A 16,668-nucleotide genomic window follows, 5' to 3' on the forward strand; every position below is an offset into this window, starting at 1 on the left:
AATTATAATGAGGGCAAAAATTACTTGCCACAAGAACATCCATGTTTATGCGCTTTATAAGGTTTAGCTACTGAATAATAGAAAAAAAAATGGCGACACCCAGTTAATTTTATCATCAATGATTACATAAACGCAAATTCACGCTGATCATATACAAATGAGATGTTGCCGGTTTGAATAAAAAGCTTGTTTTTCAGAGACTGACCTTCGTCAGGTGGCAACCATGACGGGATAGGAACTCTGAATCTCCTAACTGCATTCTCAGCAATTACTGCCATCTATAGTTGTTGTCGTCTCACCACGTTTTGGCCAAGTAAGCCACCTGACAAAGGCCAGAGGAATATTTGTCCGAAACATTGTGTAACAACAACTAAAAAAGTAATACTCATCTCAATAATGAATTCCAATTGAAAAAAATAATATATATACCATTCAGTACGGACCGGACCGGACCATGGAAGATCATATAATGAATAAACGTGAATTTATAAAATAAAAAAATCCAACCTTGATCGCCCTTTGTGGCCCGTGGCGCAGTGGATAGAGGCATTAAATCTCTACGGTTCCAGGTGAGAATTGTCTGAAGATAGCGGTTTCAATCCCACCCAAAGCCGGCCAGAGGCTTACTTGGCCAAAACCTGGTGAGACGACAACAACTATGGATGGCAGTGATTGCTGAGAATGCAGTTAGGAGATTTGGAGTTCTTATCTCATCACGATTACCACCTGACTAAGGCCAGAGGAATAGTTGGTCAAAACATTGGGAAACAACAACTAAGAAAGATGAGGATAATAGTCCGCAATAAATAAATTAATAAGTGCAGAATAGTAAACAATTTGTTTGGGAAAGTGCACAGTATTTAACCATTAATAATTTAACTATGGTGCCAATATTTGTATTTATTTGGAATTATTATTATTATTATAGCTGCTATGATGGCAATCAAATATTGCAAACATTTAAAAAAAATGTATACATAAAGTAAAACATTTTAATTTTTTATTAAATTTTTTTTTTCAGCGTCTGCAAGTCTGGTGAGAAAGATTTGGTTCGCATTTTACTGACGATTGATTTGGAGACTGACTGTACGAGTTACGGAGAAAAGTCCCCATTGCATCTTGTCTGCGAATATGGGCATCTAGAAGTGGCGATTCTTTTGCTGGAGGTAAACCAAAAAAATAGAATATCTCTTCACCAATGCTTATATCCTGTAGTGGGTTCTATCAAGAGGTCTTGAGTTCAATTCCAGGTGACAAAAAGAAAAATAAATGAACTGATAAGACGTAAAATCAAAAATAGATTATCTGAACAAATTAAATTATTGTTTAAAATTTTGAAGAGATTACTATGTCAAAAAAGGAGCATACTATACAACACACACACACACACACACACACACACACACACACACACACACATATATATACACAACACACACACTCACATATATACAGAGTGTCTAAAAAGTCACTGAAAGGTTTTGAACTTAAATAGATTCTTTATTTTTTTATATCTTTCTCTAATTTTGACACAATCTGACTAAGACATTGGGAAATTAAAAAAAAAACGAAAAAAAAACGCAAAATTCAAATCTTTATGAAAAATAATGTCTTTTAAATGTTGCCCATTTTCAGCTTCGCCTATTTGTACTCTTCCAAAACATTATTCATGACAGATTGCAGAATCTCTGGATTGCGATTTAACTCCCTTATTTTATTCCTGATGTTTTCCTTCAATTCTTGCAGAGTTTAGGGTTTGACATTTTGAGGTCTGCCAGCTTGCAGAACGAAGATTACAACATATTCCGAATATCCAAGTAATACAAATTGTCTTTATTTGTTTATCCCAGACATGAAGATCATATTTACTAATGTTTTACTTTGAATATTTTATTCATAGTTTACAAAACCAAATGTGCAAAAGTGATTTAAAGTTGAAATTTGATTTTGTTTTTTGTTTCTTTTGCAGAAATGTTCCGAGCATGTGGCCACACGATGTCCTACCGGAAAGCTGGCATTACATTATGCCGCCATGAATGGCAAACTAGATATTGTAGTTTTACTCTTTGAATTTCCGTATCCTGACCATGTCTTAATGGAAATGAATCAGAACTTTGGTAGCATCCGACAACATTTTCATCATGCATTTGATCCAAACACCTTGGATTTTGATTCCAAATCGGCCCTTTACTATGCCTGCGAAAATGGACACTATAATGTTGTCAAGTACATGGTGCACAGACAAGTCATGGCCTGCCGAACCTGTGACCCGCTACCTCCTCAAATACAAATTAACTCCCGGAAGGTCAGTGCTATTTGTATGTAATTGCCCTTACTTATATATAGTGTGTCAGGAGGTGATGAAAAGAAATCAAATAAAGTGCTCGATCGCAAATGTGAGAGTTTAAAATACAAGTCACTGAGGAGTTGTATTGATTTCATTCAGCCACAAATGGTTGATTCAATACAATGAAACCACTGGTCTGCCTTTGGAATATGTGTGTATATATATATATATATATATATATATATATATATATATATATATATATATATAGTTTATAAATGAAAAATATATATATATATATATATATATATATATTATACTAGAATACATAGCCCGTTAAAAACAGGTAAAAGTTATTGCCTGTTGACTTAGAATGAGTGCTTGATAGTTGAATATGGTTAAATTTGTGCTCATTTTTATACTAATAACTATTAATCCCTAACTGTGCATTGTATTGCTACAATAATTCTTAGTTTGTTGTATCTTATCATAACAAAGGTCCATACAAAATTTTAGCTAGATTGACCCAGTAGTTTTTGAGAAAAACTGGAACAGACAGACTAACAAATATATATATATATATATATATATATATATATATATATATATAACTCAATACAATACAAAATTGATGACCTAATTAATATGCAATCCTAAAAATTCAACACCAACAAATATTATTTAGCCTTGTGTACATTTTTCCGAAATTTATGAATTTTTTTTATATTTATATAATAAAATATTATATAATAAAATGAATTACAAAGAAACTTTTCAGCCATTGATTGCAAAGAGAATGCTAGCTGCAAGCTCATCATTCAAACTCCATTGCCTTTCACAGATAACATGAATCTGAACAAATACTTAGAAGGCATTGCCAAAACTGCTGCAAAGAAGGTGGGATCCCTCTGCTGCACTAGAAAACTAATCACACCTGACAATATACCATTTCTCTACAAGACCACTATTCACCCATGTATGGAGTATTGTTTTTTTTTGTTTTTTTTTTCATTCTCCAATTTGCCTTTGTACTAAGAATTTGTCCTGAGAAGCTCAGTTGAAATATGTGTGCAAATGTGTAGCTTAAATATTTGTATGAATAAAAATTTATACAAAATAAATAACTATATTTATAATCTTGTGTTATAATAATTCTTTTAAATCTTTGAAAAAATGAGGACTCACTTGGTTGTGTATTAATATTTTTGTTTTATTTAACTTGCTGTGCTCATCATCATCATCATCATCATCATCATCAAAAAATACTTGCTCTTAGTAGCACCAGACTAGTTTGTATCTCCAGGGCAAATATTTTCTCCTTTTTTTAGTAATATATGTAGTTTATTCTTTCCAATTTCAAGTTGCAGGTCAGCAGAACTATGGGTATCATATTACATTCTTTAATCATTTTGTATACCATCAGATGTGTGTGTGTTTCTAGCATGTTTTAGAATGTATGAGATGTGTATTTGTACATGAGTGTGTGTGTGTATGGAAGACTTAGTCAAGTATGTGTTGTGTGTGCATAAGACAAATCTAATTTCAAAGATTATTAGATTACAAAGTCGACCTTCGCATATTTTATCATGGATGATGTTTCTGATTACTGTTTTCTGGTTGTAATTTTTGATTTTGAAGTAGTTTTTTTTTCTTAGCTCCTTACATGAAATGGCTTCATGCCTTGTCTGGATAGATTTCCATAGAAAAAAAAATGGGCATATGATGCTGTGGATAAAATATTAAGGAAAGGAAGAAGAAAAGGTGAAGATATCAAGTTGTGTTAGAACAATAAGAATTTATAAAAAAATGTCTCAAATAAAAAAATTCCTTTGTTTACATGAAAACGCCTGTTTTCTACTGATGCCAATAACATATTGGAATCAATTTTTGATTACTCGATGCCTCCGTTCAGTCTCAAAAGACAAAGGATACCCCTTGTAGTGGCAGCTGCGCGTGTAATTGTGAGGCAAGGGTTGCAAAATCCCTAACCACACCTCTCCTAAATCGGCACTGTTGGAGTCCAGTGGCAAGGAGAAGTCCAGGATTACTGGAAACAATGCCGAGATAAGCTGAGAACACAAGAGCGCCTAGAAGTCCAAAATGGTCACCCATTTAGTACTGACCAGGTACAACATTGCTTAACTTCGGTGATCCAGTGTGTTAACGTGATTATGCCATACATTTTTGATTAGTCACTGTGCTAATAAGCATTTAAACTTTTGTTATTTTGTTGCATATTTAACTGATTATCTGTATTTATAATGTTCGACCTTTTATAGCAATGGCAATAAGATTAAAACACTTTATATATATATATATATATATAAAATAGAAGGAATTCACATTTGTAATATACTAAACATATCTATACATACTAAGCCAAACTAATTTGCATATTAGTTTACAAAATGACATCTCATTAATTTACTGTTCATTATTATTTTTTTAAAATTTAATGTCTTTTCATTTTGGTATTATGCAAATATATTTATGCATATGATGATAATAGTTCTTATAGTTCTACATGCTAAGCAAAATGGACTCTTTTATGATGGTGATAAGTAAATACTAGTTATGGGATGATTCCAAAGTTTTTTCTGATTCCAATATAATTACTGATTCTGATTCTTTAAAATTTCCAAAGATTTGTTGCTTTTTCATTTTCGAAGTACTCTAAAACACCCGTGTAATGTCTGCATATATTTTTACAAACATAAAATGATGAGGGGACGGAGTGTATATTTAACGAGATGATATTTCTAAATATTTTTACAAATGTTTTTTGAAATTAGTGAGGCAACTTAAGGTTTATTTCTCTTTCAAAATGGCGCCAGTAATCGACTAAATGCTATTTGAATTTTTTTTCATAAACAATTGAAAATAGTCGATGATTGTGTAAGAACAGAATAGATAACAAATATCCATGTTAAGAATGGTTTTCTAAATAATATTATTAAGAAAACCATTTTTAAGATGAGAAGGATGGGTGGATGTGCTTTATTAACTATTCTGTATATTGCCTATAGCAAAAATTTCATGATTTTACCATAATTATAAAGATTTGGTCGGTTACTGCTGCTACTGTTAATGACTTTGGGAAAATTAGGCTGTGGGAAATTAGGAACCAAAAAATTAGGCAAATATAGAATAAATATCGATACAAAAATTTCTTGGTAGATTTTGTTCTAAATAAGGGATAATCCCCCTCCGATAATATTTAAAAATACTTAAATATTCTTACTGTTATTTTTAAGAAAATTAAATCATTTTTTTTAAAAGTTAAGTGTTTTTAATACAGTTCTTGTTTTATATTTTTCAATTACTATACTAATTTAAAAAACAAACTAATAAATTAAAACATTATTACGATATTAAATCCATCATAATGTATATCAGTTTCTTCATAAAAAAGTCAACCATTTTAATATTTTGTATTTAGTTGAAAAACATCAGTTAATCCATGACTGTTTGAAATGTAAACGATATTTGGAAGTATTTAAACTATCCAATGGAAAGCCAATTAAACTGACATTAAAATTCTTAGCAAATATGTATAAAAAAATTAGAAGTTCTGGAAACTAATTGAATCTAATAATTTGATAATCACTGATAATCATTTTTGGGCTTCTAACTGTTAACAAATCTTTTTTGGGTAAAGTTTGACTTACTTTCCACCTTAACAATCAATTTAAAATAACGACTTTTATAGTCTTGCAGATATACTGAATACGAATATCGCATTTTAATTTACTTCAAACAAGTAGTTTTCTGAATATTAAACAAAGTAAGTGGTGGCCATTTTTGTATGCACAAACGTGCATATTTTTGGCACACCTAAAAACCTATAGATGTCCTCATTTTAAAGGTGATAGTTAAGATGGAAAGCAAGTATAAGTCTAACTGGCAAAATTGTAAAACAATGCCAAAACTAATGTAAAACTAATTTGCATATTAATTTACAAAATGACATCTCATTAATTTACTGTTCATTAATTTTTTAATTTGTAAAGCAATACCACCTTAAAAAGTACCCCCCCCCACTATTGTTGAAAGAAAAACCATGATGCCTTACTCTTAAATTCATGAATAACTGAGATTTTTGTTTTTCTTCCTTTTAAGTTTTTCCCGGTATTCATACATGAAAATAAAAAAGTCTATCTAATTTTACAAAGACACATTAAAATGTAAGTTTACATTAAACAAAAAATTAATAAATTATTTTCACAAAACACATTTCAAATGCATTTAAGATAGTATAAAAATACACTTACATTTTAATGTTAGAAAATCATCAGCCTTCCTCATGCCTTGTCTGTGGATGGGAGAGAAATATTAATATTAATTAATACTAAACTGGCAAATAATTTCAATGAAGGAAGAAACATTTTTATTACCAGATTTTATGGTCTTATATCCCCATTTAACTGCTTTTTATACATTAGAAATGTTTTGCAACCATCATAGGAAATAGAAATCAAAGAACTGAAGACAAGTGTGTTCTTTCACATCTTTTATGAGCCATGAATTTTTTTTTTTTTTTTTTTTTACACAGTGATCACCACTTATCAAGGCCCGGAAGCCACTCAGGGATAAGGGTTATTGCAAGTACATTACGTTAGTATGGAGATTTGATGAAGTGTTTACTTAAGGGGGCGGTTCATTAGGAATTTGTTAACATTGGACTTGAAGACATCCAAGTTGTAGTCCGGTGGGAAAGGGGCAGATGGAGCAGAGTTCCACAGGCGTGCAGTTCTAAGAAAGAAGCTTTGTTCATGGAATCCGCGTTTTGATTTAGGCACAGATATAGAATGGGGGAAAATTTTCACAGTGGATTCAGCTAGACGGGTGTTTTTCGTGAAAGATTGGCGAGGAGGGACCAGAGATTGGAGTTCAGATGAGCACCTGCCATGGAAATAACAATTTTTTTTTTCCATGGTTGATACTAGTGATAGATATTTGTTTTTATTTTTTTTACTATTAATAAAACTAAAATCTATACATCATAATAATATCAAAATATCATGAAAATTTATTTTAGCTTGATAAAAAAAAAAAAAATGAAACTTGCATAAATTCACTACGTAAACATTTAAAGAATGCAGTTGCTTTACCAAGTTTTGTCAAAAATCATAGATAATTAAATTAAAAGGCAAAATATTTTTTTAATTTCGATTTAATTCAACTAAAGACAGGTCCTTTGAAAATGGATATATTTTTTTTTACACTTTTAATCCAGACCTTGTAAAATTTGTCAATCCTGGCAGAGTACCAAAGGTCCACTGGATAAAAGTCCACCTGACAAAACCCAACATATAATAACAAAAGTTTAAAATAAATGATTAAAAAATAAACACTTAAAAAATATTTTGCCTTTTAATTTAATTATCTATGATTTTAGACAAAACTTGGAAAAGCAACTGCATTCTTTAAATGTTTACGTAGTGAATTTATGCAAAGTTTCATTTTTTTTTTTTTTTCATCAAGCTAAAATAAATTTTCATGATATTTTGATATTATTATGATGTATAGATTTTAGTTTTATTAATAGTAAAAAAAAACAAAAACAAATATCTATCACTAGTATCAACCATGGAAAATTAAGTTTAAAAAAATATTAAAAGAATCATTTTTGGAATTGGAAATAAAGCTCAAATTTTTCCGATACCGATTCCAATATCCTAAAAAGTTCTGATTTTTCAGATTCCCAATTCTGATTCTGATTAATAGTCCCAACACTAGTAAATACAGATTATTTCCCCCACTTGATTTTGATTCTGGATCATCACACTCACCACAGATTGTCACGTGATTGATATTATACCGTTCAGGCGCAGGATATTCAAATTTGTTTGTATTTTTATATTGTTTGCTACATTATTATCTTAACTTCTTACTTTGTAAAAGGTCATTATGCTTCAAGATCAGGTACAAGGGGCATTTAATAATTAATCTCAATCAATGAAGCACTTGGACTCACAATCTCCAAAAAAGTAAGGGTGCAGCCATCTGCTGGCAAAAGTCATGCTCACAGTCTTCTGGGACAATCCTCCTCACTAATCTTGCATTCTGATTTTCACCTCTTTCTAAACATGAAATTGTTTTTGAAAGGAAAGAGTTTCTTAGATAATGTGGCCTTGATTTCCAAAGTCGTGTCATGGTTGGAGAAGCAATCTGGGATACAACTACTGCTGCTACTACTACTACTACTACAACTATTGAACGGTTTGATGGCTTCTGTTCCCAGCTGATACAGTTGGCTGCCTTCTTGTTGTGCTACCATTGATGCTCTCCACAGCTGCATTAAGAGATAGGAGAAATGCGTTACTTTGCATGGTTCCTATGTAGAGGAAGACTAATAATTGAACCAATTTTGATTGCTCAACTGATATGAGAAATGGGTCAGGTGCATTACTTATTGAATGCCCTTGTAAATCTTTATAAATAAAACGTGTGTGTGTGTCTATCAATATTGAACTGATAAACACTTAAACTACTGATCACATAACACTGAAATTGATGGAAAATGGTAATCATACACCAAGGATGGTTTATAACGAGCAAAATCTTTGTTTGGATGGCTGAAAAACACATACAAAAATATTTCGGCAAGTTGACATGCAAAATCTTCATTTCAACTTGTTGACATATTTCCATTACTTTTATGCATGCACAAATTCATTCATAGCTTGAAGTGTTTTAATTTAAAATCTTATTTATCTATCTATCGATAGCTCAAATACTAAGGAATGTGTCTAGAGCACAAAGTGTTTTGGGTTCAATTCTAGCTGATAGCACTTGAGTCGTTTTTTTTTTTTAACTTTTGAAATCTGTACTATATATTAGGTACAATATGATATTTGAAAAATAGACTCTGTAATGATAAATCAAAATCTTCATGAATTAAAATATATTTAAGTGTATTTCACAACCAGGCAACGCCGAGTGCCTTTGCTAGTATTAGATGAAAAATGTCAAACATGACTAATAACTAAAATTTAACTCTAAAAGTAATAATATTTAACCTAATTCTTTTTTTTGGGGGGTTCCTATGACCCATTAATATGTATCATTATTCTATTTCCAGGATTCTGAGACCGTAATGACGATGAGCCAGATTCCGTCCATGATGCATGTCTGCAAACCATTCAACAGCAATGGCCTCAGTCCTTTGCATGTATCGGTTCTGCATAATTTTGAAGAGATTGTCAGCATTCTTCTGGAGACCGGTACCAGTGCAGACTCACAGCCAGATCCTAACGAAATGACCTTTGCATTAAAAACGGCCTGTGATCATGGCTTCATCCAACTGATGGATCTTTTACAACAGTATGGTGCCAAGGATGACCGCAACCATATCCTGCTTGCGGCTGAAATCTCACACGATGTGGACATGTTGGGCGTTATTTTAAAATATAAAACTGTCGCTGACCCACACTGTCATGTGGACAGGGCTCGGGTCAGGCAAAAAGCTGCTGAGCTATCCTTGATATTAGAGGTTGGCAATGAAGAAAGCTTTAATTCATTAGACTTTGATGGTCAACAGAATTTCCCCTTGACCCCTGTGTCTATCTGCTGGCAGGACCTTCATATATTGACCTATGTCCACATGTCCTGGCTTGTTTCTGCAGCTCTTTATCACAATTCTCATTTAAATAGCAGTCAGTCTCAGTTAAGTCTCTGCTCAATAACTCGGATCAACATTGAACATAACAGATTGCAGGAATTTCCATCTATTTTATTTGGATTGACTTCTCTTTGCTACCTGGATGTTTCTCACAATGATATCGGATCGTTTCCCGTTGATCCTCTGGTGTCAACGGATCAGCTGTGGCCAAACTTAGTGAAACTTGATATAAGTTACAATAGGTTCTTCACTCTTCCTGGTTATATTTTTCATCTTCCTGTGTTATTTTATTTGAATGCGTCGCACAACTGTTTAGAAAATGTACCTGATGAATTTTGGTTTTCAACGCATTTAGAGAATGTTAATTTCTCCAATAACAACCTTCGGTCGTTTGTGTGTCCTGCTTCTCGAAACTTGCAGAGTGTATCGAACCGGAAGAAAGTCTCCACTCCGAGTAATAGTGGCGGCAGTGTGTCGAGCATTAGCAGCTCGGATGTGTTCACGCTATCGCACAGTGAGAGCCAGAACCTAGATGATTACGAAGAGTCCACCTTTTCTAATGGGATGAAGATGGACGTTCAACACTTTGTCTATTGGCACACCTGCTTACAGGTGAGCACGGAAAATGTGGCGCCAACAGGTGATGAAAATAATCGGCGCTTAGGCCTTAAGGTCCTCAATTTGTCAGGCAACTATTTGAAAGAAGTCCCTGAAGGACTACCTTGTTACTTCCCAAATTTAGATCAACTCAATTTATCACAAAATGATATTTACAGCTGGGGAAGTCTAAGCTATTACCCATCGATGCTTCGAGAACTTGACCTAAGCCATAACATGTTGATTAATATGAGCGATAAACAGCCGTCATCTCTTAGCACACCGGATTCTTCAACTTGTTATAATACGAAACAGTGAGTATCATGGTTTTATTTTTATTTTCCTAATGTGGACACGTGGATTGGTGATCTTTTAAACCAACACATTTCAGGTGAAAAAATTATGTACTTGCATGTCATGTCGAAATCTGTATAAATTCCAAAAATTATAAAGAACTAGCGGGACCTGTGGAAATTCCACAGGGGACTCATTCCTATGTAATATATTGATGTTGGCATTCTGTAGATGTTCAGTGTAAATGAAGATGCTCTGATATTATTGTAGCTTTTTTGTTAAAACTGCAAAAGTATTTACCTAAGCTAGCATGAACGCCCTGCAAAGCCTGGTCGTAAAGTATGCTTAAATATGATATTTTACTTCTTGCAGATTTTGTATATATTATTATAGAGTTAATGTTCTATCGATTTTTATATATTATAAAGTTGTAATTTCAAAAACAAAAAAAAAATATCCATATGACTTGGGTGTATTAGCTTGAATCGAAACCAAAATAAAAACTAATGAAAAAAAAAAAAGAAATATATATATATATAACTTGAGTTCCTTCAGCCATAATCAAAACCAAAACTTGTGAAGAATTCTTGATAAAATTATTTATAAAAAAAATAGATGACTTAAGTGCCATCAGCTATAACCGAAACCAAAACTTATGAAGAATTCTTGGTAAAATTTATCATGACAAGAAATGGAAGTACATAACAATTAAACGACCCTGATGTAAGCATGACACAGAAAATAACACACGCTATCGTATAAATATATAGATTATCCAGTAAATGATGTGCTAGAAGTATTTTAAATAAAAAAAAATCAGCCATAATTATGCTCCAAGATATTGTTTAAAAACGGTGGTACATATTTATTTAGTCAAAATTGCTTACAGTTACCTCCCCCTGGATCTTGTAAACTCTCCAGCATTAAAACATACAATAAAACTATAAATGGCTAAACTCGATCATTTTTATTTTTACTTGGAATTATTTTCTACTTTTTTTTTTTTATAATTTTAGAATTTATAATAATTTCTACATGACACATAAATATGTAATGTTTTCACCTGAAATGTGTTTGAAAGATCACGAACCTACACAAGCACCCTTTTCTCTATTTGGAACGAGTGTAAATTCATGTTTCTGAATTTTTGACATGTGAATTGATTAATTGGATTACTGTTCGCAACGAGTGTTATTCTCATGTTTTAACCAGTGTAATTATCAACCTTCAAGTACATTTTGTCTAATTCTGGAATCTGAACAAAATTTTTCACCAAAGTTTATTCAACATGGAGCCATGTTTAAACAGATAAAGTGCTATGTGTGAAAAAAATGAAAATAAAATAAACATAGGAATAAATCATTGAAAACGAGAGCTTTACCGGTTTCATGCCAATCAAATGAATGCCTTCATAAAAAAATTGAAGTTTTAAATTTGTCGAAATTACTGCAAAAAACATTACAAAGAAGACGCAGAAAATTTTGGGCATGTGCAAAACTATTTTTTAAAAAGTAAAGAAGATTGTATAGCATATACGATAAAGACATTAAAATGGGAAAATGGAGGAGGGGGAAGAAAGTGAATAAAAAAGGTTACATATGAAATTTTTACTTTTTCTGATAATGTTTGTTGATCTGAACAAAACTGGTAAAGCTCTGGTTTTTGATGATTTATTCCCGTGTCTAATTTTTTTCTCCCTTTTGTCTTTTTTCCACACAGCCTGTTTCCATGGCATTTCATTTTATAATTTATCACATTTTATCCTCATAAGGTAATATGCAATAATGAGTTCTCAATGACAATGCTCTGGAGGTTGAAAATGTAAGTACGAGTGATATAAAGATTATAATAAAGAGTTACTTGCGACTTTTATCCAGTCATGGCAGACAGAACAAGAACAATCCAACTGATGGATTAAATAAAAGATTTGATTTAAAATTCCTTTCAGATTCCCAAGTTTGACAAGAAGAGGGTTAACGGTTTCATCAGCTGAAGTAGCGTAAGAATAACAATCGAGATAAGAATAATAGTTTGAATCATCCAAACAATAAAATGATTTTCTTGGACTCACTCTTTTTCCATTAAAGACACCAAATTTAACTCTTTAGAAAAATTTATTTTTATTTTTAATTATTTCTTATAAAAAAATCTATATATTAGTATCATAATATCTTTAACGTACTTACGTACGCATTTCACAGTTTCCAGATCGGGAGATCCTATTTATTAAAAAGGAGGATAGAAGATAACATACTACAAACATTAAATTAGCGTAACTAAATACTAATTTAATGTTCATAGTATGTTATCACCTCCCATTTTCCTTTTTAATAAATAGGATCTCCCAATCACTGTATACGCATATTAAATCATAAGAAAATGTGTTGGGTTTGCCAAAATGTATATTTTTTTTTTTTACCCAGAAAGAAGGATCCCAAATCGTTTACAAACATTACTGGCTTTATACAATTCATTTTTCATGCTCGATTTGGAAATCTCGAGAATGTTTGCAATTTGTCTGGTTGTCAAACAGCAATTTTATTCAAATATGACTTTACTTGGTCACTGTCAATCATCTTTGGTCACCCTAAGTGAAGAGCATCTCTTACTGAAAAATTTCCTTTTTAGAATTGAGCAAATCATTTCTGGCATGTTCTGTAACTCCTATACATATGACATATCTTTATGGAGGTTTCTGTAGTTTTTTTTTTTCCATTTTCTCTAGTAAAAAAAGCATCCGGTGTTGGTAGTGCTCTGTTTTATTTTCCATTTCAAGGCCTGAAATACAAGCAAAAATGTAAGACCCCTCTCGCTACTTATAGGCTTATTACACACTGATGTGAACATACTTGCTTTTTTTTTTTTTTTTTTTTTTTTTTACAAGGTGGTCACCTCTTATCAAGGCCTGGAAGCCACTCAGGGATAAGGGTTATTGTAAGTACAGTACATTAGTGTGGATATTTAAAGTGTCTACTTAAGGGGGCGGTTCATCAGGAATTTGTTTACGTTGGACTTGAAGACATCCAAGTTGTAGTCAGGAGGGAAGCAGGCAGACGGAATGAGTTCCACAGGCATCCAATTCTAAGAAAGAAGCTTTATTCATAGAACCTACATTTTGATTTAGGCATAGATAAAGAGTGGGGAAAGTTTTTGACAGTGGATTCAGCTAGACGGGTGTTTTTTGTAAAAGATTGGCGTGAGAGGACCAGAGATTGGAGTTCAGACGAGCACCTGCCATGGAAATAACGATAAAACAAAGATAGGCTTGCAACGTCTCTTCTGTGGGAGAGAGGTTGCAGGGAAGAGAAAAGGGCATCCCCCACTAAGCCACGAAGGCTATTTTGTACTCTGTCAAGGCAGGATAGGCTGTTTTTAGCAGTTCCTGCCCAGATATGGCAGCAGTATTCCATCCTTGGATGTACTTGACTTTTATATAGATAGAGAATTGCATCAGTAGTGAGATATCTTCTGGAGCGGTAGAAGGATCCCACCATCTTTCCAGCGACCTTGGCAACAGACTTGACGTACTTGTTCCATTTCAGATCAGGAGTGAAGGTCAAGCCCAGAAGCTTGTCAAAACATGGGGCTTCTCCTAGACGAGAGCCATCCATTTCAATGCCAGATGGGGATCAGAGCGTTGATGATGTAAAGATAGGAGTTTGGTTTTAGATGCATTAAAGGTAACCAGCCACGTCTTCCCCCACTGAACCACTTGTTCGAGATCAGAGGAGAGAGAATCAGAGAGAGCTTTGTCATTTACAACCTTTGATGTGTTGCTGTAGATGGTCGTGTCATCAGCATAGATGGCAACGAATGATTTAAGTATGTGTTTAGGGAGATCATTGATGTAGATCAGGAAGAGAGTTGGGTCCAGAATGGACCCTTGAGGGACTCCAGCATTAATACTGCAGGCCTCTGATTTTTGTCCATCAACCACTACTCTTATGAGCCTATCAGAGAGAAATGATTTAATGATAGAGAGAATATTTCCAGTTGCTACACCAAATACAGAATTTGAAGAATTAAAAATACAAAATGATCTTTAGGACGCCAGAAACCTGGCATTCAAAAAATGAACAAACATTTTTACCAACCCAATACTTACTACAGTTTCTTGGCATCACCGATCATTAAAAATTAATTTCAGATGAATGCATTTCTGATAATTGGTGATGCCTTGAAACTGCAGATCTCAAATTTTTGACAAGAGAAGTTGATGTGTTTTGTGTATAAATAAATATTTAAGAGAAGATCTGTAGGCCAAAATAATTATTGTTTGAAATATGGTAGAGAAAATGACCCTATAGCCTTCACACGCACACACACATATACACTAAACGTTTTAACCCATTAAAAAACATGCAAAAGTTATACCCTGTTGTGAAATTGGTAATTTAAAATGGTTAAATCTTTTCTCATTTTTTCATAAAATACTAATCCCTAACTGTGCATGGAATGGATACTATAATACTTAGTTTTCTGCACTTTTTAACAAAGATCCATACAAAATTTCAGTCAGATTGGCTCAGTAGTTTCTGAGAAAAAGTGGAACAACTAGACAGACTAAGAGAAATATATATATATAAACATCATGCAGAACTTATATGGATTGATCAATGCTTCAATGTTAACGCCTCATTGGGGTTCAATAATGATTAAAATAAAAAACGTAAAATGATTTTTGATTATATTAATTATTACTGCAGCCGATGAAACCTTTTAATATCAAAACATTGGTTCTTTTAATGTCTATATTATTTTATTTACAAAACTCTTTCCTCATGTTCTGCATTTTTTAAGAAAAGTATTAGTTTTTTTTTTTTTTTTTTTTTTTTACAAAGGCATCACCACATTATCAAGGCCCAGAGGCCACTCAAGGATAAGGGTTAAAGAGTGTACAGTAGAAGTTGGTCAATATAGTAATCATTAGTAATGAAAATTTGGTAAATTTAATAACTTATATGGAACGGCTCATCAAGAACTTATTTACTTTAGACTTGAACACAACCATATTGTAGTCAGCCGGAAAGCAGGAAAACGGAAGACAATTCCACAGGCGTGCAGTTCTAAGAAAGAAGCTTTGTTCATGGAATCTACGTTTAGGTTTAGGCACAGATAAAGAGTGGGGGAAATTATTGATAGTGTTTACAGCTAGACGAGTGTTTCTTGTGAAAGTTTGGCGAGGGGGGACCATAGATTGAAGCTCAGTCGAACACTTTCCATGAAAATAACGATACATCAGAGACAAACTCGCAACATCTCTTCTGTGAGATAGAGGTTATAAGGAGGAGAAAAGGACACCTCCTACGAGGCTACGAAGTCTATTTTGAACTCTATCAAGGCAGGACAAGTCCTTTCTAGCAGCTCCTGCCCAGATGTGGCAACAGTATTCCATCCTTGGACGTACCTGGCTCTTATATAGATAGAGAATAGCATCAGCAGTGAGATATCTACTGGATCGATAGAAAGATCCCACCATTTTTCCAGCGGCCTTGGCAACAGATTTGATATACGTGTTCCATTTAAGATCAGGAGTAATGGTCAAGCCCAGAAGCTTGTCAAAACTTGAGGCCTCCTGAAGACGAGAGTGTTATCAATACATTTGAACTTGTTTAGTTATATATGTTAGTGTTGGGATGATTAATTGGAATTGGGAATCTGTAAAATTCAGTATATTGGAGGATATCGGAATCAAAAGTTTTAGCCTAATTTTTGATTCCCAAAATGATTTTTTTACTCATTTTTTTGTTTAACATTTAATTTTTAATGGCTGGCACAAATGAAAAATATAGATGAAAATCGCATGAGTTTATAAAAATCTTGGATACAGTACATAAATGGAAAATATTTAAAATTAGATGAGGAC

At 32.8% G+C, this 16,668-nt stretch overlaps 1 protein-coding gene across 1 annotated transcript in view; it reads left to right on the forward strand.

Moving 5' to 3' along the window:
• Positions 1-16,668, forward strand: part of LOC145277020 (leucine-rich repeat serine/threonine-protein kinase 1-like) — a 611,216-nt gene that overhangs the window by 120,866 nt on the left and 473,682 nt on the right. Inside the window, exons 7-9 of the mRNA XM_080128624.1 lie at positions 1,022-1,166; positions 1,970-2,305; positions 9,372-10,822. Coding sequence (XP_079984750.1) covers positions 1,022-1,166; positions 1,970-2,305; positions 9,372-10,822 — 1,932 coding nt within the window. The remainder of the gene's footprint in view (positions 1-1,021; positions 1,167-1,969; positions 2,306-9,371; positions 10,823-16,668) is intronic.

The sequence above is a fragment of the Euprymna scolopes genome, chromosome 5 (genome assembly GCF_053919585.1).
Source record: "Euprymna scolopes isolate OS-2025 chromosome 5, ASM5391958v1, whole genome shotgun sequence".
Lineage (NCBI taxonomy): Eukaryota > Metazoa > Mollusca > Cephalopoda > Sepiida > Sepiolidae > Euprymna > Euprymna scolopes.